The 26362-nt window shown below is 42.8% G+C and overlaps 1 protein-coding gene across 1 annotated transcript; it reads right to left on the bottom strand.

Moving 5' to 3' along the window:
* Positions 1 to 1671: 1671 nt before the first annotated feature.
* On the bottom strand, positions 1672 to 25447 carry mtr (5-methyltetrahydrofolate-homocysteine methyltransferase). The gene is made up of 33 exons (XM_085283595.1): positions 25090 to 25447; positions 24239 to 24450; positions 24038 to 24127; positions 23649 to 23718; positions 23465 to 23557; positions 23003 to 23109; positions 22751 to 22810; positions 21900 to 21994; positions 21690 to 21790; positions 21435 to 21496; positions 20015 to 20082; positions 19857 to 19936; positions 19396 to 19508; positions 19125 to 19265; positions 18342 to 18527; positions 18084 to 18263; positions 17601 to 17717; positions 17181 to 17321; positions 17025 to 17114; positions 15320 to 15472; positions 13559 to 13666; positions 13168 to 13268; positions 10193 to 10260; positions 9215 to 9335; positions 7762 to 7843; positions 7300 to 7398; positions 7020 to 7095; positions 6169 to 6324; positions 5288 to 5487; positions 4939 to 5139; positions 4201 to 4393; positions 3172 to 3284; positions 1672 to 2867 (listed from the first exon to the last, which is right to left on the bottom strand). The coding sequence occupies exons 1-33, from the start codon at positions 25130 to 25132 to the stop codon at positions 2778 to 2780; spliced, it is 3810 nt and encodes a 1269-aa protein (XP_085139721.1). The 5' UTR covers positions 25133 to 25447; the 3' UTR covers positions 1672 to 2777.
* Positions 25448 to 26362: the final 915 nt, after the last annotated feature.

Below are 26362 nucleotides of genomic sequence, written 5' to 3'. Positions count from 1 at the left end.
ACATGGCAAACACAGTGCAAATACTCATCGACCTAAGTGTACAAAAGAATCGATTTGTACATTTTGCTGTACACTGTTTCCTGTGTACTAAAGTAGACATAAGTGAACATCATTATCATTTGTCATCTATAAATAAATCAGTTCATGCAATTAAAAAGTTCAGTTGGTCTTCAGTTAGACAAGCGTGTTCAGGTGTGCTCCAAATGATTGTTACTGGGCGAAAATATTTGCTTTACAGTGAAATTAGTGTTTAAAGTGAAGCTTAGCTTTCTTTGTACGGTTTGAGCTCTAAAAACACTGGAGCCCACATCATCTATGGAGTTGCCTCAGCAGATGATCTGCTTCCATCTTACACTGTCCACATTTTAAATGAAATTATTATTATTGTGCCACATGCATCACTCTGCATGCTGTGTGGACCTGTGAAAGTCAAAGGAACAAGGTGTTGAGGACTCAGTGAGGAGCCACAGAAGAGACCCCGTCTCTGTTAACTGTACTGTCAAGAAACGTCCGAGGCTGCAGCTTGGGAACAACAATTCTACTCTGGAATCATGGGAGGCATTTGATCTCATTCAGTTCAGTACAATTCAAATCAGTTGTATGTAAACGGGGACAGTTCACAACAACTGTCATCTTGAGGGTGATATAGGGGGAAACTGTACAGGAAAGACACTATAAAAAGAAGGAACCCATAAAATCAGATTAAAACAATGGGAAGAGTGGGGAGGAAGAACTACCATTTAATGGGAAGAGACCCGTAGCAGAGCAGAGAACAGAGGAAAAGAAACCACAAACAGGACAAACGAAAGAGTCTGAATAGAAATATTAGCTTTTCCTTCTTTCCTGACCGTCTTTGTCACAGTGAAAATTTTAGCATCTTCAATTCTGCCACTTCCAGGTCCACCGTTTCCAAACCACCAATCACAGCAGGTCTCAGTATCATCTTGTAAACCTTCCATTTCATGCCTGACACTCATCTCCACCCACTTCAACCTACCTGCCCTTTCTTCTTCACTTCTCTTGGTTTGGATGCTTAAGCCCAGGTACGTAAGACTGATCTACGCTCACTGCCTCAACTCTGCATTTCTACCCCCCCCCCCCACACACACCCACACACACACACACACACGCTTTCATTCCTTTCCCTCCAGGCTCTTGGACACTGCTGCCTAAGCTCATCTGTCATCACTATTGCAACCAGAAAGAAGCTCCGAGCTGATCCCTGATGTATTCTTCACATTGACCTGCACCACACATCTCACTGTCCTTGTACATCCCCTGTATCATCCTCAAATACTTCTCCACACCTCCCGACTTTCTCAGTTCCCCTCTTGGCAGCCTATCATATGCCTTCTCTAGACAAAGACTCAGTGTAACTCCTTTTGTTCTTCTCTGCATTTCCTCCCTCAACACCCTCAAAGAGAATACTGCATCTGTAGTATTCCTACAGCCCCTGACAAGGACCAGCTAAAGATGCCATCTGTAGTAGTCCTCAGCATGAAGTCATTCTGGTCCCGACCAATCATCAGACCTCTCTTCTTATCCCAACTTTCAGGTTTGTGTTATGGGCATCGTCCATGTCAAAGACAGCTTCTGTTTTCACAGATGGACTTTTTGCTTCTACAAAAAGGTGAATCTGAAAGTTAAACTCAGAAAAAAGACAGAGCCAACTTTAAGCTTAAGACTGGTTTATTTTTAATTATCAGAAATCCACTTCTATGTAAAAATAAAGGGGACTGAGAAGGTATCAAAGTTCCATAAAACGTTGAACAGACACTGCAGCATTAAGATTTGTAAAGAGCACTTAACCAGCAAATCTTTCAACTGTCGAATCTCCTGATTTGACATCTGAACATGGCTGCACCCCGAGCGGTTTAAGATCAACACTGGCTGCCATCATAATGACACTGCTGAACTGATCCATAAACTACATTTACTTTGATAAAATGTTTAGAAAACCAACTACACAGAAATCACAATGTAAACAGTAGTGATCACAACCCTTGTGCTGAAATATTACAATAGTCTGACTAAAGCAACTAGCACCAAAATTATTTGGCAGAAACAGCATTATAACCTGACATAATCCGTCTTCTTTCCCTAAATGTGCAGACGAAGAACAGTTGTTTGAAATGTTTTATGTATATGTTGTTTTTAAACTTGAACAACATGCTGTCATTACGAGTGTGTTATCTATTATGCCAGCACATTTCAGTTTCCATATAAGATGCTGCTAAAGTTTTAGAAATAAAATGACCAACGTGAAATTAAAAGTTGAACACATTCTGTGTTTGTCTACAAATCTTCTCTTTACAAATAAAAAGCTAAAGTAAAATCAGTTGGTATTAACGAGCCCTCGTGAGTATCATTGGTTTGATTTGATCTCTTCTGTGCTTCACTTCTTCTCAGTGATCTTTGTTTGAGGGCATGTGTAAATGGTCTTCTCCAACAAGTATTAACCTTTAATTGCACATTTGGAAATCGGCCATTGAATGTGCAGCAAGAGCAGCAACAGCAGTTTTAATTAAGCACTTTGCTTTTTCAATTTTTTTTAAAGAAAATACCACTATGTGCATCTGTCCAGTACCCGACAGACGGATGAACTGTCAACAACTGGCATGAAATGTTTTCCTGTAGTGTTTATCGTAATAGAAAAGTCTGAGGCCCTGTGTCTTTGTACAGGGATGTCAGTGAGAGGGAGTGACAGCAGTTACAGCAACAACTCATGGGAGCCAAAGTGGAATGGTTGGACTGTAAACTGGATCCTCTGTTGCAGCTTACACTTCATTGTCATAACCCAGGATGGGAGCGAGCCATCTCTCCACCTCCTCCACATTCATCTCTTTCCTGCTGGCATAGTCCTCCACCTACAGATGAGATGTGCACAGAGGCCACAAGTTTAGCTCTTGTTTGGGAAGAGACCCGCAGCATATCAACTAAGTTTGGCCGGTGTATGAGCAGAAAGATTCAGGCAGAAATGGAGCGCATAGAGAGACCAGGACATGGACAAAACAGAAAGCAGCACAGGAACTGGACATCTCTCTTTTTCAGGTTTAAGACCTTAAGAAATCATGACCTGCAGATATTAGATTAAAAACAGTCTGTTAAATGAAACTATAGTTGACACATGTTCAACACTGATGTACAGTGAGGCACATTATCAATGGATACCTGCTCCTTGGTGATCTTTCCAACAGCAAAGTATGAAGCCTGAGGGTTGGAGAAGTAAAGTCCCGACACAGAGGCGGCAGGTGTCATGGCCAGGGACTCTGTCAGACCAATGCCTACAGTCACACACAAATGCACAAGTAAACACAAAAAGAAAACAAACACCCACACAACCCTACGCACACATGGAAAAAATATAGCAAATAAAATGTCCATGAGACAGACAGCAGATCAGTGTGTTGCATAAAAAACTACACCTAGCGTGGTTAGCCTCTCAACTGACATTTACGGGGTGGTTTTTAAGCCGTTGCGTGCACTACATCTGAGGAGATCATTACCTGCTCAGCCTACCCGTGCTCTGTTCTGTTTGGCACCCTGTGCAGATGCAACACCCGATCTCAAGCACACAGGTATATAAAAGCACTCTCACCTGTATGCTTTTTGCATGAGTGTGACTTTTCCTCTAAAAGGTGATTTGAAGCACATGAATGCACAATATCAACATACTGTCATCGTGATAAATAGGTGTAGAGAGTCACCTGAATCCATGTCCTGGTTTAGTTATAAAAACTGCAGCTGGAGTTTGGAGGCTGTGAAACTAAACCCCTGATTGTGGATTATATGCAGTAATGTGATTTGATCAAATGTTCATGATACAAATGTGAATACAGAAAGATATTTATGCATATCTGATTATTTTCATAGGCTATGAACATTTGCACACAGGCAGAAAACTGGAAGATTTCATTTGAAATTTGTACAAAATGAATATCTGAGGTTCATCCAGACTGTTCCACACTCCTCAGTTCATGCTGACATCACAGCATCACGCAGCTGCTGCAGAATTTCACTTCACAAACCAGTAATTCTGATTATTTACTGCAATACTTTGTCGTCAAAAATACTTATGGAAGTTAAAGACGTCTGTCTAAGCTAATCCAACCCACTCATCTGTTCAGCATAACGTTTGTACTTAAGCAACAATGAATCCGTTTCAGGGAGTCAGATATGATGTGGTTTTGGTGTTCTCACCAGTCTTCTCCTGGATATTAGCCAGGCTCCACATCATAGTCTTCTCTGTGTGGTCGGGCTGGCTGGGGTAGCCAGCTGCCGGTCTGATTCCTTTGTACCGAACTCTGTGGAGATCCAAGGTATGCAGAGCCTCATCTGTGCTGTAGCCCCACAGCTCCTTACGCACACGAGCATGGAGCTCTTCAGCAAATGCCTTCATGGTGGACAGATGGACAAAGAAGAAACAAGTGAATGGAAACAATGCCTCTAAATGGGTGTTTATAACCTGGACACACTGTTCCCATATTGTATCCAGCTGCCTCTGGATACTGGAGACATCAAAGGACTATATGCCCGCAAGCACAGATTAAAAAGTAGGGTGTCAGCTGGAAAAGCATATACAGAAGTTCCCTTCCCTAAACGAAACTGTAGACTCTCATACTCCATTGTTCATCAGACTTTAGCAATCCCAGCTGAGATCAGAGCAGTATAATGTAGATGAGCGCTAGTAGTCAATGCAATGGCTGAGAGCTGAAACCAAGCACCTCTAACATGAAACGCCTGCACCCCCTGCAGCTAATGGCTATGACTTAAAATTGCAAGCCATGAATTTGAAACAAAAAGAAGAAAGGATTTTTAAATGGTAACCAGCTGTTACTTGCAAGTAACCCTAGAGTTACCGTGCCAACATTGGCGCTTGTACTGTGGTATAATTACCAAGGAGGAAGGAAGTTTTTAACGTTTTACAGGAAACAGTACCTCAGCTAGTCGATCGGCCAGAGCTTTCACCATGATGCTATTATAGTCGTCTCCCTGAGCTTGAAACTGCTGACTCAGTTCTTCAGCTCCAAACACACCCACAGCAAACAATCCAATGTAGTCTGCCACACCGCTGTCTACAGGGGCCACAAAGTCAGACACACACAGGTACGGCTCGGAGGAGGAGCCATCCTTCTCCACCTGCAGCACAAACACACAACACTGTTGAAAGAGCGCTGACAGAAAGGAGACGTTATGTGTTTAAAAATGAACATATTACAATACTTCGATTATACAGGACAAGATGTTAAAGGTGTCTGTCGCAGCAGGATAAATCACAATCCCTCACCTGCTGCCGTAAGCCGTGGAACGTGGCGATGGGTTCTGTGTCCCCGTCCACTGCAGCGTCATCTTTGTACACCCTGATGTCGTCGCCGTTACTCTGGGCGCGCCAGAATCCCACCAGGCCCCGCCCCTTCAGTCTGCAGTCATCAATCATCTGGTGGATCAGCTGCTGGGCATCATCAAAGAGTTTGCGAGCTTCTGAACCTGCAGTAGCCAAAGATCACGAGTTCAGTGGCTTTCCCTGAATTCTTCCACTGTTTGCTCTTCTTGAAGCTTCATACTTTTATTCTAGTTTTCAAGACATGAGACCGTTTGTGATGAGGCTTCTGTGACAGGTTTTCACTGGATTTCTCAAGGACATCATTTTCTGATACTGCTCATTTGCTGTCGACGTTTTTCTTTCCACTTGTCCAGTTTCCTTACATTTTTGAGGAAGCGCCGCACACGCCCAGACAAGTTTTTAGTTAATAGCTCTTTGGAAATGGCCCTGTTGCTGTAAGAACACTATTTCCTGCCTGTCAAGCTGTGTTATCTTTGCCGTGTGTTTTTGCAAGAGGCTGCTGGTAGCACAGCGGCCAAGTTACAAATCAGGTACAAGAACTGGGCCCAAAACGAGGGGCTGTACGAAGAAAACCCCTGAAAGACCTTCAGAAAGCCTTAAGAACACTGGGAAGCAAAATGTAATCAAATAACAGGGCGGTTCAAGACTTATTTATGGCTTAGTTTGTATGGTCTGATTCATTAATCAGTAAAATGTGACTTTTTCCCTCTCCTGCACTCCACTTGTATCCATTTATAATTGAATTTTAACCATTTCCTACAGTACAGGTGCAGTACATATTTATATATTTATATATTTCTAAATAACCCTGACTGAGCTTGTACCAACGGTCTTGTCATTGAAGATCTTCGGGTATCCCCTGTTGGGGTATTTTCCTCTCAGCTGCCACACATCAAAGAACGGCTTCCAGTCGATGAAGTCCAGCAGGCTGTTCAGATCGTACAAGTCAAACACACGAGTGCCCAGGAACTGAGGACAAACTGAAACACAGAGAAGTCTGCTCACAGTTCTGTATGTGCTTGTTTCAGCACCTGAAACCAAGGACAACGAGGGCTGCAACCATTCATAGAGTAATTCAAATAATTAGATCATTTAAAAACAATTCTCAACACAAAGTCTCTGCTTCGAGGCTCTGCAGTGCGCAGAAGTTTTAAACAGTGTAAATGTGACCGTTTCACCCACATCTGCTACTAAAAACAATCTGCAATACAAACGTATTTAGGAGCAGTGCACGAGTAAAAGGTCAGAGTCTGCTCACACGCCACGAAGAGCAAAGAGGCGGAGCCGTTACCGAGGTGTCCTAAACAGCAGCGCTGTTCCTGTGATTATCATTAAAGACTAGCAGGCGTCCTTCATCGAAGCACCTGATCAACGAACTCTGTAGCTGCTCCATCCACTGCTCTTTATTTTACACAATCTGCAGTGATCTGCAGTGCAGTCCAGAAGAAACTCTGAAACACCCGCATTTTTCCCTTTTATATATTTATTATAGCTCACTAATAAGACAAAAGTATTTCTCAACGATTACTCGATTAATCGATGGAATTATTTACAGATTATTCGACAGCTGCAGCCCTAAATGCAACATTTCAAACTTCATCAAATGCAAATATTTTAGCACCTAATTAAAATGACACATTAGGTAACAACTACTACTGGTCATTGCTTGACTTGCCTGGCTGGGGCAGCGAGTGCCAGTCTACCTTTAATGCCTTCTCTCTCGCCTGGGACAGAGACAGGTAACAGCGATCCTGAACACACAGGGAGACAGTTGATTATGTCACAAGTATAACTCGGTGTCATCTACATATTTATTCACATGTGCCACGAACAGTCAAGTATGTGATTTCATTAACAGCAGCTCCGCTGTACAATGGTAAAGGGTGGAGAAACCACCGTTTGGTCACAGGAAATGTTCCATGTTTGGTTTCTTTTTCTCTACTGGCTGCTTTTACCTTCAGGGAATCATAGTGCTCTTGTCTGATCTCCTCATACTCCTCTTTCAGCTCCTCGAAGTACTCTTCCTTTGCCGTTTCATCTAGCAGCTGTGAACACTGAGACAGCCCGGGGAAAACGTGAAGTCAACACCACATTTTGTACTCCTTAAACAATGTGTAACCACACAAAGCCTGTGTGCTGGAAAAACTGATTTACATCCTGTACGGTTTAAAACTGAACCACACAGGATTTTTAGACAATTTGGAAGATTTTGCTTGATTGGTGCAAAAAGTTGAACTTCTCCCCTCAAAGCAGTATTAGCTATAACATGGATCATTTTATTTAGATTCATTTGAGGCTAGTACTGTCATTTCAAGTCAAATGTGTATAGAAACGTTCCCAATTTTAATGTTGTTTTTTTGCCATCCATCGTTCTTGATCATGGAAAAGTTGGAGTCAAGGCAGGCAGATGTTCTTACCACCACCACACTCCTGGAAGCATCCAGAACATGGATAACAGGGCAGCTGTAGCGAGGGGCAATCTTCACTGCTGTGTGTACCCTACCCAACACAAAGTACAGGTTATTATTCGACTGCTGCACTTCTGCTTACAGAAGGATTGTCTATACAAACAAATAAGGAGGCCCTGATGCTCTTATAGCCTCTCGAGGCTGCCTCACTTTTGGAGTCAGCCTCGAGTGGCTAGAAGATGAACTGCATCAGTGAGTCGATCCCAGTGGATACAACAAAAAAAGCTGTTTTCTGTCTGGATCGAAAAACAAAAGAAAACAACTGTTTCGGCCTCTGTGGACAGTTTCCAATGTTGTGACAACTCTGAAGTTACATTTGAACTAAATTATCTACATACTTGAGAATGGAGCTGGGCTACTTTAGGAAATTACAGTATATTACTCACTGCAAAGCCTACAGTGATTCTGTGCAGCGTGCTTCACGTGTTCCACATTTTGTCATTTCTTCCAAAGTAGATTCATTTTTTACGTCCCCTTGGCTGAGTGTGAGGGTCATTGTCCCGTTGGAGCCTTCACCCCAGTCCCAGGTCCAGAGCTCTCTGGAGCAGGTTATCATGAAGGATATCTTCCTCTTGACCCTGACTAGTTCCTGCTGCCAAAAAACATCCCCACAGCATAATGCTACCACCACCATGCTTCGCTGTAGGGATGTTACTGGCCAGGTGAAGAGCAGTGCCTGGTTTCCTCCAGACACGAAGCCAAAGAGCTCAACCGTTCTTTCATCAGTTCCGAGAACTTTCTCGTGGTTTCTTTGATGTGCTGTACCTTTAACTTCTCCACAAAGTAATGCTGGATTTTTCCAGAGTGACCCCGATTGCTCAGATTGGTCAGGTCAGCTCTTAGAAGAGCCCCGATGGCTCCAAACGTCTCCCATTTACAGATGACGGCGTCCACTGAGCTCACTGAACTCTTCAATGCTGCAGAAATGCTTCTGTATCTTGACCCAACTCTGTCTTGGAGGTCTATAGACAATTCCTTACAATTCCTTGGACTTCATGGCTTTGTTTGTGGGCATACGCTGACAACTATAATTCTCATTATGGGATATTGTCCACAGAATTGTTAAAAATTCATTTAATCAAATTTTCTTTCTTTTTTCCCCCTAAATGAAAGTCTGTATATTGTTCACATGATCAAAATAAATTGAACACAAACGTAAAAAAAATCAGGCTGTAACAGGACAAAATGTGGAACAACTGAAGCCCTGTGAATACTTTCTGTCAGGCCTGCAAGGCTTTTGCAAATTCTTCCTTCCGTTTTCATTGGGGACTCTAAATTCGCCCCGAGATAAAATATGTGGGCGACCATTAGTGCATCTCCTACACGTAACCTTCGACTTGAACTTTTCAGTACATTGTATCTAGTTCAGAATTAGAGCTTTGTGATTGTAGGTATGCAATACTTTGATGTGGTGGCTCCTCCAATCAGCAGTGGTGTGGTCATTCCCAGTCTCTCCATCTCTTTGGCCACATAGATCATCTCATCCAGAGAAGGGGTGATAAGACCAGACAGACCAATGACATCTGAGGTACCAAAGCAAGTACACAAATGCTGTTACAAACTAATAAGTCTTAATCCTGCAACAATACTTTGAGCTTTTGCTTAAAAGGGTCTTATTGAAAAATGCGGGCTAAAATGACAACACGCACAAGTGTTTAGGATGCAATCAACTCAGGAAATTCTTTAAATGTATATATTATTTTCTTCATCTATGCATAGAAAGAAAATGAAAACCTGTGAAAACCTGCTAGAGAGAAAAGTCTAAATAAGACTCCATGCACAGCTGTGCTCACACACTAATGATTAACAGGATCAACCAGTTATTTTCTAACCTTTCACTACCCAAGGCTGCTATTGTTTACGGTCATATCATGATTAGAAGTTGTCCTGCTTTTTAATAAGTTAGTACACAAAAGCAACAAAATATCCCATCATCATGCAAGATTACAGACTCGTCACTGCTCTATCGTTAGGACAATAATCTGACAGGAGCATTATATATTAATGCTTATAGAACAATTAAATTGCTTCGGTACTCTCAGACTCTGTATTTCTTACTGATACTTACCATGGAAACACTCAACTGGCTTCCAAATTTAGGGAACAACAGTTATATATCACACAAGTCAGAATAAATCCTGTAAACTTCTCCTTGACACATCATGGTATACCCACGAGCAGCTCCACCACACAGGCTGAGTAACTTTCATTCTGCCTAAAAGGCAAACACTAGGCTAAAGATATCCAGCTACTGCTTAAATGCCAGCAACGTCCAGTAATGAATGAAGGCCGCTTGGATGAACATTTTAACATTATTAAATAAACCTCTGTGAAATGAAACTTTCCATAACGTTTCTGTCAGTCTGATCTTTACAGTTACCTGCTTTCTGTGTAACGGCCTCTCTGAGGATCTGATCACATGGAACCATTACACCCAGGTCGATCACTCTGCACGAGAACAGCAGAAGCAGCAGGAGAATCAGTTTGGTCTGTTTCAGCTGCATACAGGAAGCATGTGAATATAATGCATATGCATTGTTGTTCCTAGAGTATTTAAAAGTAGAATGGGAGGCAGAGCCTTCAGTTTTCAGGCCCCTCTTCTGTGGAACCAGCTTCCAGTTTGGATTCAGGAGACAGACACTATCTCTACTTTCAAGATTAGGCTTCAAACTTTCCTTTTTGCTAAAGCATATAGTTAGGGCTGGACCAGGTGACCCTGAATCCTCCCTTAGTTATGCTGCAATAGACGTAGGCTGCCGGGGATTCCCATGATGCATTGAGTTTTTCCTTTCCAGTCACCTTTCTCACTCACTATGTGTTAACAGACCTCTCTGCATTGAATCATATCTGTTATTAACCTCTGTCTCTCTTCCACAGCATGTCTTTATCCTGTCTTCCTTCTCTCACCCCAACCAATCACAGCAGATGGCCCCGCCCCTCCCTGAGCCTGGTTCTGCTGGAGGTTTCTTCCTGTTAAAAGGGAGTTTTTCCTTCCCACTGTCGCCAAAGTGCTTGCTCATAGGGGTCATATGATTGTTGGGTTTTTCTCTGTATCTATGAAGCGCCTTGAGGCGACTTATGTTGTGATTTGGCGCTAGATAAATAAAATTGAATTGAATGCAGTACTGACGATGGAAGAAGGATAAGAAACTATGAAAGAACCCAGGACAGCTTAGTGGAGATGTTTATCGTGATGTGTGTAGTTATGGATTAACCAGTTGGCCCGGGCTAGCAGTCATCAATTAGAATTTAAGACAAAGATGGTCATTAGTACCAGTGGAAACCCACCACCATGGTACTCCAGCATACACAGTCCATGTCTTATTTTGTCTTTATGGGAACTATTTTATTTTCCTAATATTCTCTGAGAATGTAAAAATTATTACACAACTGCAGAAATTCTTATTTAAGAGTGCAAAAATAAATGAAATGAAAATAAATATTCAGTTGTTCAGTTAGCGATTCACAGTGAAGGATTGTTCATGTCGCTCAGCATTTAAGTGCAGCAGCACACACGCACTGAACTACAGCTGTTAAAGTAGGGCTGCTCAATTAATCGAATTTTAATCACGATTACGATCTGGGCTTTCAACGATCATTAAAAATGACTGAGCCGATTATTAGCACCTCCCTCGTGCTTTACTCTCGCGCTGCTCCGTGTGGCAAATCGAGCGCACCTCTCTGCATTTCGAACACCTGTCACAACAATTGAGAGGACCCGAGGGAAGCTCGGAAAGCTCAGCAGAAGTTATTTGGAGAGGAGAGTGGCTGCTGTTGGTTGAAAAGAGAGGTAAAAAAAGCTTCAGTGGTTGGAAACATTATGGGTTCAGTCAGACGTGGATCAAGTAGACACAGTGTGTAAACTTTGCTACGGTGTCGTAGCTGCACCACAGAGCAACACTGCAAAGTTCACTAAACATAGATGTTTACATTTTTCATTTATTTCTTATATTGCAAACATTTGCACATTATTTTATAGTATTTTTTTAAAGTCATTATTCAATACATTGTTATTGTTAACCCTTTAAATCCCTGTAGAACCTGAACCGTGTAAGCTAGCGCAATAATTTGTTTTGCATATAAAACCAGAGGAGTTGTACTTACATCTGATGCCATCAGCTTGTCCTCGGTCACGGTTTCCTTCCACATAAAGCTTTGCAAAAATTGCATAAAAAGCTCTTGCAGGAACAAAAACATAATATTCCAGAAACACGCTTTGCCGATCCGATCAGCTGTTCGTAACACTTCCCACAGTGAAACAGACATCAACACGAACTATCTCATGTCCGCCATTTCCTGTCCGAAACCGGAAGTGACGTCATTTTTGCGGAAAATGTAGTTTTTTACTTGTAGGCCTTAAAAACCTATACTGGTCATGTTTGACCTTTCTGAATAGTTGCTGGGATGCTTAGAACTCGAATTCCACAGCTGGAAATATTTTATTTTGATGCACCTGCTGTTTTCTTTGCAAATTTGCATCATAGGATTGTTTTTTGTTTTTCCTGCAGTATATAAAAATTGCTGTATCTCCAAAATAAAACTATGAAGACACTCAAAATAAATTTCCTGTTGTTGTAAACTATTTTTTGCAACTTTTTTGTATTTAAAGTTTTGAGGGATAAACCTCTTAAATTTCTCCAAGTAGAAATATATGTAAAAACCAAAAAACAAAAACGATTTTCAATTTTTTTGTAGTTTATTGCACTTTTTTGCAATTAATGTAGTTACTATGGACTTAATGCAGACATATTATTAAGATATGGGCTATAACAGTTGTATAGCAACTTGAAATGCTCCCACAAATGGCACTACAACATGTAAAAAAATAATATAAGCTCTGGTGGACTTGGTTCTATAGTAGGTCTTAAAGGGTTAAATAAATATCGTCAAATAATCGCGATCTCAATTTCAGTGAAAATAATCGTGATTATCATTTTTGCCATAATCGAGCAGCCCTATGTTAAAGAGCAGTGAAATTTGGATGCTTTCTACTTCTCTCCCACAATGCAACACTAGTCCCTGTGGAGGATCAAAAGGCAATGTGAGGTGCGTTACATCACTTGACCTAGTGAGTGCACTGCTGACAGTACCACTGAGCTTAACATGTAGCCTCAGAGGACTGCAGTCTGTAAACAGAGGGATCACCCAGTTAGTGGAATATTAATGTTAATCCCCCCCAAGGCTGAAAAATGGCACTTTATTATAGTCTTGATGCATAATTTCAAATCCAATCGACTGGTTAAAGCAAGTACAAGTTCAGTCAGCTGCAGCCACTTAAGTGCTGCAAGTACACAGATTACAATGTAAATGTGTTTAGTGGGAAAGGCAAGACGCTCAGCAGCAAACTACTGTTACCTGAAGTTGTTGCAACCCAGCACTACGCCTACAATGTTTTTGCCAATATCGTGGACATCCCCCTTCACTGTAGCCAGAACTATGGTGCCTTGGTAGGGATCCTGCAGACAAAGAGAAAACAATGAGGGGAGGCCCACGGCAAACCTGACCACTCTGAGTGACATGGCTTATTCCCTCCAGCTTATGAAAACATTTGTAGAAACATTACATTTTGAGGCATTATTATCATTTATCAGTTATTCCAGTATTTGCTTGCTTTATCTTATTATTGTGGAACTCATATTCATGTAAGCTGTGAAAGTGCTGTACAGATTCTGCACACACAAAGCTTTTGGAAAAGAAAACAGTCAAAAATAAGAAGTGCTCTGAAGTCTCCTCTAAATGCACTGACCGTCTCATCACAGGATCCAGATGCAGCCATGAGCTCCTGCCTCTCCTTCTCCATGAAAGGAATCAAATAACTAACCGCCTTTTTCATAACACGAGCCGACTTGATGACCTGCAGACACATGACTGCTGACTCAGACATCTTTGCACATATAGGAAGAAACAGTCAAACGATTAATGTGTTTTGGTGAAGGATAAAAACCTCCTGGGGAAAGGTTCATACAAAGGTTCACTGAGATAAACTGAAGTCTTTCGAAGACACAAGTAAACTGCATTCACTACAACGAAGTTCCCAATCCTGTTAAGTGTGGAAGCCGCACACAAGGTCAATATAATCAGTGTAATTTTCTTAAACTGCTTATGTAATAATTATTTAATAATAACTATTTGATTGAAGTGAAGACCTTCTGGTTTCATTTTTAGTTTAAATTTTAATCTCTGGTTTAATAAGTTACTGCAACTGTCTGGGAGTGCGTCGTCTACGTAACTGAATCCTGTCTCCATCCACAAATCCCCAGTGCCTCAGTGCAGCTGGCCCCTACAACACCAACAGCACAACAAAAACTCCAGTAAAGGAAGTGGGCTCTGTGCTTATGTACTCCAGGACTGCTGCTGTAACAGGAGGATTATCGACTCACCGGAGTTAGAGGCGATGGCCCTTCAGTGCAGGCCCTTTCATTGCAGCCATCGCTTACATCTCCCACGATGCTAACAGGACACTGGACCATGCACAATAATATCAAGCAGGCCTACTAAGCAAAATGACTGTACTCTAATCCACCCACCCAACGTTATTGTCAAATATGCCGATGACACCACTGTGGGTGGGCTAATCTCTGATGGAGATGAGAGTGTACAGGACAGAGGCAGTGAATTTGTCCCGCCGATGCTCAGAAAGCAACCTGAAAAAACAACCTGAAACTGAGCGTCCTTCAAATAAACGAACTCGTCATGGACTTCAGGAGACACAGACAGCTCCACTGCCGTCTCATCATAAATGGAGAACGGGTGGAATCTGTCTCCACCTTCAGGTTTCTGGGCACCTACATCTCCGTCGACCTCACCCTAGACCCACAACACCACTGCTGCATTTCCTCCGTGTCCTGAGGAAGAATAACTTGGATCAGAAGTTCTTGCAGCCCTCAGTGGAGAGCGTGCTCTCCTACTGCCACAACTGGGAACAGGAAGTAAGTAACACCGTCCAAAAAAATCATTGGCTGCCCTCTGCAGTCCTTGTAAGCCATCCCCGGATCCTTCTGTCTGAGGAAAACCAGGGTCATTACAGGTGACCCCTAGAAGCCCACCCACCCGCTGCCCTCTGGATGGCACCTCAGGTCAGTCAGGACTCACAAACAGCTTCTTCCTCTGGGACATTTGGACTGTTAACAAACACTAAAAGAAAATATTCATATTTCATCCCTGCACAGTTCGTGTGGAGCACCCACAATTTCACTGTACATGCACAATGACAATAAAGGCCTATTCTATTCTATTCTATTCTATTCTCATTCAAAGGAAAAGGGGATTTGGTGATGAACTGAGTTTCTTTATTAGCCATAATTACTTCTTTAGACAGTTTTATCGGATTTACTGAAATAAACTTGGGGATCTGTCAGGATATTTGACTAAAACTAAAACTGGTCATTTTATTTGAGACAAAGCAAAGCTAAAGTTGTTCCCACACTGTGCCACAGAAACGGTGTTCACCATGAAATTTGACCATAATCAGCTGCCAGACCACATGCACTCAAAGTCATCATCGTACCTGTGGCAGGAACATCTTTCCAGCTCCAAACAAGTCTCCCACCGCCTTCATGCCGTTCATCAGGGGTCCCTCAATGATACGAAGGGGTCGAGTGTAGCGGTGAACCTGAGCCCGACACTCTTCAACATCCTCCACCACATACTTCTCTATTCCCTAACAGCATCAATACAAGACGGACCATTAATAACATCTGGTGTTAGGAACATTTTCAAAACAAAGTCAATATATATAAATTTCATATGTGGAATTTGAGGCAATGTTTGAACATGAATACTTCCCAAACTATTAAAGATAAAATCCAGACATTTTCACTCTCCCTCCTTAGAGTAAAGTAAATTAGGATGTGATCATTAGAACAGATACGTCTAAAACTATCTGCCACGGCCTTTCAAGTTCCAAAACAAAAAATACTCCAAAAAAGGGCGTGGGCGGCAAAGGGTGGTTTGTTTCAGAACGCACTTCCGACTTGATTCTTTGAAAAATAAATGCTGTTTACTTCATGGCAAAATAAAACCCAAAAATCAACCCAATCATTTCTTACAACTTAGATGTAAATGAAACTTAATCCAACTCCACAAGTTCATAAAGTGTCAGTGTCCCACCCGACCACCAAAACCCCCCCAAAACATTTCCAGCACACCCCACAGCGTGCCCTTAATCTCTAAATTAATGGGAGGTTCCAAAAGTTACCAAACGTATCACGACGTCTTCAGTCTCAGCTGCTTTCCCCAACCCCAAGGTACATTTGGATAACGACTGAAACCAGCACTACTGGTGAACAAATGGGTGTGAGGTCAGTTCTTTGGATCATAATTATGCAACTTGTCACGACTATTGAAAAACAATTAACCGTTCACCTCACGAGGATCCGACAGAGACTGACAATGCTTCTACATACTCTTCACAAGGTGTTTGAATTAGGGCTGGGTATCGCCACGGATTTCTACAATCGATTCGATTTGAATCAGGGAAATTTTGCCTCAGACAGTCAGAAAAATTATACATCTCATCATTTAACAGTACATATCCATATTTTTCTATCTATAAAAAGAAAGCTGACACTGTGAGACTTCATCAGAGGTGTGAGCTTCACAGCAGAGGCCTTTGTGTCAAAGTGACTGAGGATAAAACAGAAAAACATGAAGCAGATTTTCCTGGCCTGGTTTTTTATAACTGCTTTAAAATATTCTGCAGCAGCTAAAAAAACCATGAATCAGCATATGAACATAACCTGATGCTGCTGAAGTGAAGCAGAGCAAAGTTACAGAGGTTTGATTACAGACACAGCTGAGAGTCTCTGGCATCATTTTAAAGTTTACATTTCTTCAGTATTGAACAGCAGAAATGAGGCTTTCTTGGTCTTTTTCAGGGACGACAACAGTTGTTCTGGAGCAGTGGAGGTTGATCAAGCCTTGAAAGCCGCTGCTACTAATTCCAGGGATAACAACAGGTCCCACAACTCAAGCACTTTGTTTTCCAATCTGTGGCTTTTTGTATACAATCTTTTGTTATTTATTACTATTTATATTTTATTCCTGCACAGCTGGTGTGGAGCTCTATAATTTTGTTGTACATGTACAATTACAATAAAAGGGCTGTTCTCTTTCATCCTAGGCACACAGCTCTACCTACTGGACCGCTCTGACAATTCTCTCACAACTAAAAGCGTATTTTATTGTATAACAGAAACATCCGATTACCTTACCTTTATCAGAGCGTACTCCAGCCGCTCCTCTACACTTCCTTCCCTCCACTCGTCTGTCCGAATGATCTGCTTCCCTCCTTTGGTGTTGTTCTGTTAACAAACATCTGTCAAGCAAAGCAACAACAGCTTGGTGCTGCGTGACATGCGTGTGTGTACCTGTGCGTAGGCCAGCAGCTTCTCCGTAGCATCGCCATCTCTGTTCCAGATGAGGTTCTCACACAGTGTCAGCAGTTCCTTGTCGATGTCGTCATAAACGGGCAGGTTCCCTGCATTCACTATTCCCATATCCATACCGTTCTGTCGCGGCACAGCGGATAGCAACATAAAGCTAACGCAGACAAACTTCTTATTTCTAATAAGAAATGTGTAGCTCGTTACATTTGGAGGCAAATTTCATTGAACTAAAGATCATTTGTTGTTACAGAGTTCCAACAAGTACACTGCAAGTCTTTGTGAGAGCGTTCTGAATCTTCACATGCAGTTTCACTCTTTCTTTCTGTTTACGCTCACTACATCGAATAATAACAAAACACAAAAATGAAGGCCCGCACTACAATCGCTCATCTTCATGTTTACCTTGATAGCACGGTACAGAAACACCCCGTGCATAGCTTCTCTGATCACCTCCATTCCTCGGAAAGAGAAGGACAGGTTGGACAGACCTCCGCTCACCCTGGCTCTTGGCAATGTTTCCTAAACATCAACGCCGATGCAAAAACACATCACGGTTACACCAACCAGAATCAAAGGTTTGTGTTGTGATTAATGTGGATCTACAGAACTGATGGACTATTGAATAAAACTTCAAACAGCTGATTAGAATAGTTTAAGCACAGTTTCTAGCCTGTACAGTAAATATCACTTAATGAGAATTAATGCTGTTGTCCTTATACTTGAATGACCTTAAGGCATTTTTTAGCCCTGAAATCTACTAGTTATATAAGTTAGTTAGAAACACCAAACTACAGGAAGATAAAGGATGAGGTTTGTAAGTAATGTGGCTGCTAAAGCACAGATGCAAACTTTGAGGGATGAGATGAAGTTGTGTTGAGTCTCTACCTTAATAAGTTTAGTGGCCGCGATGAAGCTGATTGCATACTCGTTGTGTTCCTCCATGCCTGTACCAATGGTCAGGATGTTGGGGTCAAAGATGATGTTGTTTGGGTCGAATCCCACTTTGTTGACCAACAGCTTGTAGGCACGAGTGCAAATCTCCACTTTGCGCTCCGTATCTGTGGCCTGCAGAGGACAGCACGCTTATCAGCAAGTTCATGTGTGTCTGTCTGTGTGTCCACATGAGCGAAGGCATGTGCAAACCTGCCCCTCCTCATCAAAAGCCATGACCACCACAGCAGCTCCGTAACGCTTCACAGTGGCAGCTCGGAGCAGAAACTCCTGCTCGCCCTCCTTCAGACTGATGCTGTTCACGATGCACTTCCCCTGGCAGCATTTCAGCCCAGCCTCAATCACTGAGAAGTTAGAGGAGTCGATGCAGAGAGGAACCTGAGGAAGGGAAGAAGAGCTGAAGGGAAACAAAAACAGCCTGCAGTGTGTACATCATCATGTCCACTGATGCACTGATCAGATCAGGTATCGCTGACAACAGACAATCACGTCTTTACTACACTATTCAGTAGCAGCTTTGCTGCTCGCTGCCTCCATGCTCTGCTGCTAACAGCAAAGTGTCAGCGATACAGTCAACAGTATTTCATACCTGCACTACAGAACAGCTTTACTCTTATGTTTGGAAACTGCTGAACACAAAGACATCTCATTATCACTCAGCTTATCTCACAGAGTAGGAAAAGCATGAAGTGTAATACAGGACCGAAGCATATTGTTGTTTCAGCTAACAGAAAGACACTGATTGAAAGCAGCTTGGTGAAAACCTTCAGCTCATTCGTCAGTGTGCTCAGAGCGAAAGCTGAAGCTTGCTGATATTTAACAGGTGACAGTTTCACCATCTATGCAGGGGCAGGGGCGTGTTTGATAACCTCATCACACTCTGAGGCTCTGCTTACACTACGCCGGTCAGACTGTACTTCTATTTCTGTAATGTATGCTGTACTCATATGAATGTTTTGCCTTTGAATGTCCTACCCGAGCAATATCTGGCTCAGAAGCAATGAAGCTACAGAATCGAGCCATGGCTTTTGGTCCGTCTAGCATCCCTTCATCCATGTTTATATCCAGGACCTGAGCTCCCATCTCCACCTGGGCCTTAGCGATGCTCAGAGCCTCCTTCACATTACACAGAAAAGCCAGTTGAGAATTAAAAACCTAACAATCACAATCAAACTTCTGAAAGTGAACAGCATTAATGTTAAAAACAACACGAATAAATTCAGGTAATATTATTAAATTAAACTACCTCATAGTTTCCAGCCATGATCAGCTTAGCAAATTTGCGTGACCCAGCCACATTGCAACGCTCGCCGATGTTTACAAAGTTGGTGTGTGGGCCAACGGTGAACGGTTCTAAACCTGCAAACAAAAGAATATGTTGTGTCCTGCATGAAGTTAAATCAACAAGCAGCCCTTTAGCACAGCAAGCTTACAACAACTGCTTCTGTTCTGTCAAAGGTTCGGCATGTTAATACTCAATGTTAGGATTTCTTTTAAAGTTTGAAACTTTGTCTCCTGCTAAAGAAACCAGGAGATGGAAATGAAAGCAGAACAGCTTTGATCAGAACTCCTGAATTTATAAACCAACTGACAATCTCCGTTTGGAATTTTAACTCCCAGAGTGCAACGAGTTTCAAAGTCTGACGTGCAAACACCGTTTCTACCGTGTGTGTCGTTCTGCAGCTGTGTAACGAGAGGTTTTACTACCAGAGAGCAGCAAGTAGTCTTGATAAATATCAGCAGCAGGAGCTCTCGGCACACAGTGTCTGACTGCTTCAGCTATGGCTCTGTATGGGAGGAGGGAAACAGAAAACTGGAGTGTTATATTTGAGGCAGACGTTTTATTATGAAAATGTTATACTGACCTTATGTGTGATGGAGTAGTTCCACAGCAGCCTCCCACAATATTCACAAGTCCATCCATGGCAAACTCCTGCAGACAGGACACAGTCTTATGACTGATTTATGCTTCAGCAGGAAACTTACGTCTTAACCGGAAACCCATTTTAACCCAACACATTAACCTTCATTCATTCGTAGATCGCTGACCCAATGTGTAGCTACAGGTTATGTGGAAGGTTACAGCACAGGGTTAAAACGGGTGTCTGGGTGTTACGGCTGTGGCCATAACAACACTGTGTGCGCTGTTTTGTTCTGTGTCTCTTTACTGTGCTTAAGACTCTTTGCAGGTCCCTCCCCTAATGAAGAGTAGTGAGCAGCTGATTGGACCGTGGAACACGTGACCGCGTTCAAAAAGCCGCTCTGACAGCTCCCGCAGGAGAGAGAGAGAGAGTGGAGCGAGCAGCTTGACAGCCGACGCGGTCCTGACCCTGGTTTTCCAGCCTACACTGTTGCTGTGCGTTTGTGTGAGCGTGCTCAGTGAGAGCCGCTCCTGGTGCATTAACTTAGTGCTTAGGCGGAAGGGGTGAGCCACCTTTTCCTTTGGAACAGTTTTCTCCTGTTTGCCGGGTTAGGCAGCGAGGGTTAGTGTTGTCCTTGGTTTGTTCTGTTTCGTTCTTAGGGTTTAGCTAGTTTTCTGGTGGGACTTAGTTGGTTTGGTTTATTATTTTGGCCTGGGTTCACCCTGGAGCTGTGCTTCATTACCTTCAATAAAATCACCTCCTTTAACTCACAACTGGTTCTGGATGTTTGGCTTGGGAACCAGGGCGGGGATTTGTCTCTCTCTCCTCTACACGCCTAGGCTAGGGGCGTAACACTGGTTACGACAGACTTTCCACAGAAGTCCAAACAAAGTCAGCACAACTCCTCAGCAACCCCAGACAGGTTTTTGTCTTTTAATACTGTTTTCAGTCACACTGGATGGCAGCTGGCAGGCCTCCAGCTTAAGCTGACAGTAGCACCTGCATGGAAGCTGAGAAATGTAGTGCTGTCAATGAGGCCAGCTACAGGTGATCAACCTGGGATATCAGATTCAGGAGGAAATCGGGAGTTTCTCTTGTGAGAGTGTCCTAGGTTGACGTAGGGAAGGTTAACCAAGCATCTTTTTCCCAAGGTGGGAGAAGTCAGAGCTCCAAGAGGAAACCTGTGCGAGCACAGACAGATGATATTTAACAAACTCCACACAGACGGACCCCATCTGGGTTGGACCTCGGGACCCTCCAGCTCTGCGTCATCATTCTGTTCAGACGGTGTAAAGCTAATTGCTCTGACTCAGTCTAAGGGGACAAGTGGACCCTTCACTGCAGGGTCTAGGTTTTCTGTCCCTTCCTGTACTGCTTTACACCTAAATGTCACTCAGGAAAAAACAAACAAAAAAAATCAAACCTTTAAATTGGAGGCTGTTACTTGTGGAGTTTCATCGTACCCTCCAAATGTGTTGGGAAGGCCTAACAGAGAAAGACAACATGTAGATATGATGACATCACATCTTCCTGGAGGCTCTGAAAGATGTTGCAGCAGGAACTGCCTGGACTACATACACGATGAACCTGCTATACAAAGCTGTGGTGTGTCATCAGAATCATCATGGCTTCAGCATGTGTGGTTTGTGTGTCCTCTGCTGTTTACACAGTGTCTTACCTGCATTGGGATAACAGATAATGAAAGCTGTGGTGCTTTTGCCTATGGCCTCAATGAATGGTCTCATCTCTTTTGCCCCCAAAGCACAGTTCAGACCAATACTGCACAAAGAAAGGAGGAAGGGTCTTACTGGGAAGCCATTTGTATCACATCACTGGTTTGTTCTACATTTAGAAGAGCAGCTGTTTGGTTTGATGTACAGTAACTCACCAGAGCGGATCAGCATGCGATACGCTCACTACAAAGGCTTCTCCGGTCTGACCAGACAGAGTCCGTCCACTGCGGTCCACAATGGTCCCTGAGATCTGTATGAGCACGGTAAGAATTTAATAGCAACTTATTAAGGCTGAACTGATTTCTTTAGAATCACTTTCAATACTTTTCAGCCAGTTCTAAAAACATCTTTGTTAAGCTTTAAAGGATTTTACAAAAATACAGAACAGAGAAAGTTCTTTATGCTGCATTTATTAGGTCTTGTTATAATCCTTCTTATATTTAAGTGTTTAAGAAAAGTCGTGGGACTATCAGCCTTTCTTTTGACACATGTGCAGTAAATGCTGCCTGTGGTGACACGTGGGCAGGTGCTGGAAAGGTCTGTCAGCAAACAGGATGAAGTGTCCTACGAGCTCCCGGCTGCACTGACACACAGTGTACCAACCACCACGGACACCAGCAGGTCACATGACACCCCAAATCATCAGCCTGTGGAAACGTCACACCGGGGACATTGTAGGACATAATAACGATACTTTTTGGTTAAATGTGTCTACAGTGTATTAAACTTTGGCTTATTTTTAAATAACTGATGCAAAACACCGGACTTCCTCAGTATTCTTATTTAGAAGACGCACCATTAATTAGTAGTGAACTGCAATACATTTAGAGAAACACTCATTTTTAGGAAACTATGAGCAAAGTTTCTAGGATGTGAGATTGAAACTAGAATACTCTGAAAATGAAGCCTTATGATGTGTGTTTGTCCACTCCTCCATCCATTCTAAGTGAGGTAAACAGTGTTTAAAAGTCGTGCAGCGTGGAGAAGAATAAAGAACCAGACTTACAAAGACTGGCTTTCGTTCGTAGCTCTTTTCAAATAACAGGTCGATCGCAAACAAGGCAGCCTGCAGATACAATGATCAAGTAGAAAGAGTGTAAAAAAGACTTGCATACAGTTCAAAAGTGCACTCTACTGGTGGAATAAGTTGAAATTCTAGTACTAGTACTTCATCTGTAATGAAGTGTTCATCAGTGGGTTACTCAGTGTTAATCCTTTAACCTTAACATTACCACTATGTAAACAGGATGAGGGGTACCTTTGCATTGGCAGTGTCAAAGATGGTTTCCACTAGAAGGATGTCCACTCCCCCGTCTAATAACCCTCGTACCTGCTCTGAATAGGCTTCTACTAGCTCGTCGAACGCTGCAGAAAACACACACACTTTATTCATTGCAGTTACATACTGTATGGTGCTTATTTGCACAATGACATCATTCAATCTGAGTGTACAGCCCAGAGTTACTTCACAAATCACACATATAATGAAGCATAAAACACCGGTGCTGGAATTCCTGACATTCCTCTTCCCGATCCTGCTAATATGTCCCTAACCCTAAGAGTCACGATATTATGCAAACAGTTGCAACATTAACTGCAGTTCATCAGCCAATCACGCATCTCTTCACACATGCAGCGACAAACCATCTCACCTATCTACATCGACAGTGTTTAAAAGCTAAAGCACAACGTTGGCTGAATAACCAGTGAGCAGTCTTACTGATGTTCCTGAAATCTGGTCTCTCCACACATGGTGAAACAGACAAGGTCTTATTGGTGGGACCCACTGCGCCAGCCACGTAGCGTTTATCCCCTGATAACAAACACAAAGGTGCTGATGAACTCTCTGACACTGCAGCATTGCACAAACACTGGTGACAGTAATGTGTGGCTGTACTGCTGACCGCATTGTTTAGTGACGTCGTCCGCTGCCCTCCTCGCCAGCTGTGCTGATGCTTTGTTGAGACGATAAGCCTACACAACACACACAGGTTTACACCTTAGAGCAACCCGTCATTACTTATTACTGAAATGATTATGTCTCATGTTTCAGTGGAAAAGGTCAGTGTAGTAATATACTTAAGATTAATTCAAATGTCTTTGTTACAGCACATACAATTGAGCTGAACAGTAAATAAATCAATATAATAAAAAAAATACTGAAGACAAATATTTTACTGAGCTGAAACCTGACATTCACAAAAACGACTTCCTTCCATAAAAGGATAAATGACTCATAAATTCTAACATGGTTCCATGCAAGCCAAGCTGTGGTCAAGTAGGGACATCGTACCATGTGTTCAAGTCCGTAGTCTGCCTGGGCGATGGACGTGCTGCTGAAAGTGTTGGTCTCTATGATATCAGCACCAGCCAGCAGGTACTCCTTTAAGCAGCCAAGATGAGGAGAGCAAAGCTTGCACATAAATACAATTACACACCTGCACAGTGCAGGCGAAGTGCAAAGATTCCCATTTTGTTGACTGGATTAACCAACCTTGTGTATTTTGTAAATGATGTCCGGCTGTGTGATGCTGAGAATGTCATTGTTGCCTTTCAGCGGCAGTGTATGTGTTTTGAACTCCTCCCCCCTGAAACCTTCTTCTTCAAGCTTTTGCTGTTGGATCATAGTTCCCATTCCACCATCCAAGACCATGATCCTTTGCTGCAGCACTGCTCTCAGCTCTGACTCCAGTGGGCAGCTGCATCCTGAGCAGAAAGTGGGATGCAGTTATAGAATGACAAACTACATATTACACATAACAGGAGAAAGAAAGAGAAAAAAGTGATCCTGCAGGTGATAAATGTGAGATGGGTGGATTTTTATTCAGCATAACTTAAATATTCTTTGGATATTTGTTTTTTTTACATATGCAGTACCACTACATGGTATATATACAAAGTGTACTTTTTATTTAAAGACTGGGTGACAGATTAGGGTGGGGTCTGGGGCTTCTGTGCTTTATTTCCAGCTGTCTGATGATTTGGTTTTACATCAGTTTGTGATTGAAACGCTTTTCTTTGTATAAAATAAAAAGGAAAAAAAAAAAAAAACAGGCACGAGGCATTCTGCAAGTATTCAGGACTTTTCCCCTTTAATGTAAACACGCACTGACATGATTTGCATTTGGTTTTATACATAATAAAGTACATTATGGGGACATGTGAGCCACGTGCTTCACATCTGATTGTACAGCAGCAGAAGTACACGCTCTACCGCACACATGTGTGATACGAATGGAAACTTGCTGAACACGTGTTTCGTGCAGTGGGTCCCTGTACAGTAGCTGCAGCACCAAGTTTAGCAAACAGATACCTGTTACCGCGGCCAGCACTCCGCATATTTACCCGCTTCTGAGGAGAACGGCTGAAAGACGTTAGTGGGAGCCATGTTGTAAACAGCCTCACAGTCCGTCTGAGGAACACAATGATCTTTTTCGAACTTATCCAGTCGACTCGCTCCTGTTTTGTCGAAGCTTCTTCGGTGATTCGAGGGTCGCCGCAGCACTTCCGGTCTCTTTATTTCAAAATAAAGGTTTCAAAGGGGGAAAAGTAGCGTTTGGACACTGCTCAGAGTTACAAAACTTTCCCTGTTACAATGTTCTAGGCTGACTCATTCCACGGACAGATATGAGATCAGTCTGCCCTATCTGGCGACTTGCCCACCCAATAAAAACTAATGCAACGTGAAACTGACTTTTGTTCAGCCAATGCAAAAAGCAGCAGTAACCCGTCTACTTCTTATTGGGTGCGCCGCCCACAGCCCGCCTCGAAGTCCCGGGCTGCAAAATACAAAGTGTTCAAAGGAAGAAATAGGCATAGTTAGGTGAAACACGGCCACGCGTGTCGGCACAATGAACGGGTCTCGGGGCTCTAGCCCCGCCCACTATTACTACTGACGTGGCTCACAGCAGGGGCCTCGAACTCCTGAAACTTTTCCACCTGACCCTGTTGCAACACACCTGAATACAGTTAGTAAGTCATTAGCAAGACTCTAGAACTTGACTGCACGCTGAGGTTGCGCTTCAGCCATTTGATTCATGTTACAGCAGCTCATGAGTGAATGAACATGGTGCAATAAAAGTACTATTAGAAGTACAGCGATCGAGAGTTGGCAGTTCATCTTGTAATCGGAAGTTTGCCGAGCCTGTTCGAGCCCCGGCTCCGACAGTCTCGGTCGTTGTGTCCTTGGGCGAGACACTTCACCCGTTGCCTGGTGGTGGTCAGAGGGCCCGGTGGCGCCCGCCAGTGTCCGGCAGCCTCGCCTCTGTCAGTGCGCCCCAGGGTGGCTGTGGCTACAATGTAGCTGCCATCACCAGTGTGTGGATGACTGGATGTAGTGTAAAGTGCTTCGGGGTCCTTAGGGACTAAGTAAAAGCGCTATACAAATACAGGCCATTTTACATTTTTCCAAACACTCACATTTACTTAATTTTACTTGAGTAGGTAGGGTTAGGGGTTGCCACGTCAGCATGCAGTCAAGTTCTATACTCTTGCTAATGACTTACTAATTGTATTGAGGTGTGTTGCAACAGGCTCACATGGAAAAGTTTCAGCCCTCGACGACTGGAGTTTGAGAATTCTGAGTTACACTAATTCATAGAATTTGTTAATGAGTGAC

This window comes from Mchenga conophoros, linkage group LG8, assembly GCF_057382185.1.
Source record: "Mchenga conophoros isolate Kocher_MC1m ecotype Shallow Benthic linkage group LG8, M_conophoros_male_GT1.1, whole genome shotgun sequence".
Lineage (NCBI taxonomy): Eukaryota > Metazoa > Chordata > Actinopteri > Cichliformes > Cichlidae > Mchenga > Mchenga conophoros.
Note: the sequence above shows the minus strand (reverse complement) of the source record. Positions and strands in the feature narration are given on the sequence as shown.

Coding starts and splice junctions, on each gene's coding strand:
- mtr (XM_085283595.1), bottom strand. CDS start 25,132: ATGGCTCCCACTAACGTCTTTCAGCCGTTCTCCTCAGAAGCGG. Junction 21,791..21,899: donor TCGCATGCTGATCCGCTCTG/GTGAGTTACTGT, acceptor TTCTTTGTGCAG/TATTGGTCTGAACTGTGCTT. Junction 7,096..7,299: donor AGCACTATGATTCCCTGAAG/GTAAAAGCAGCC, acceptor CTGTGTGTTCAG/GATCGCTGTTACCTGTCTCT.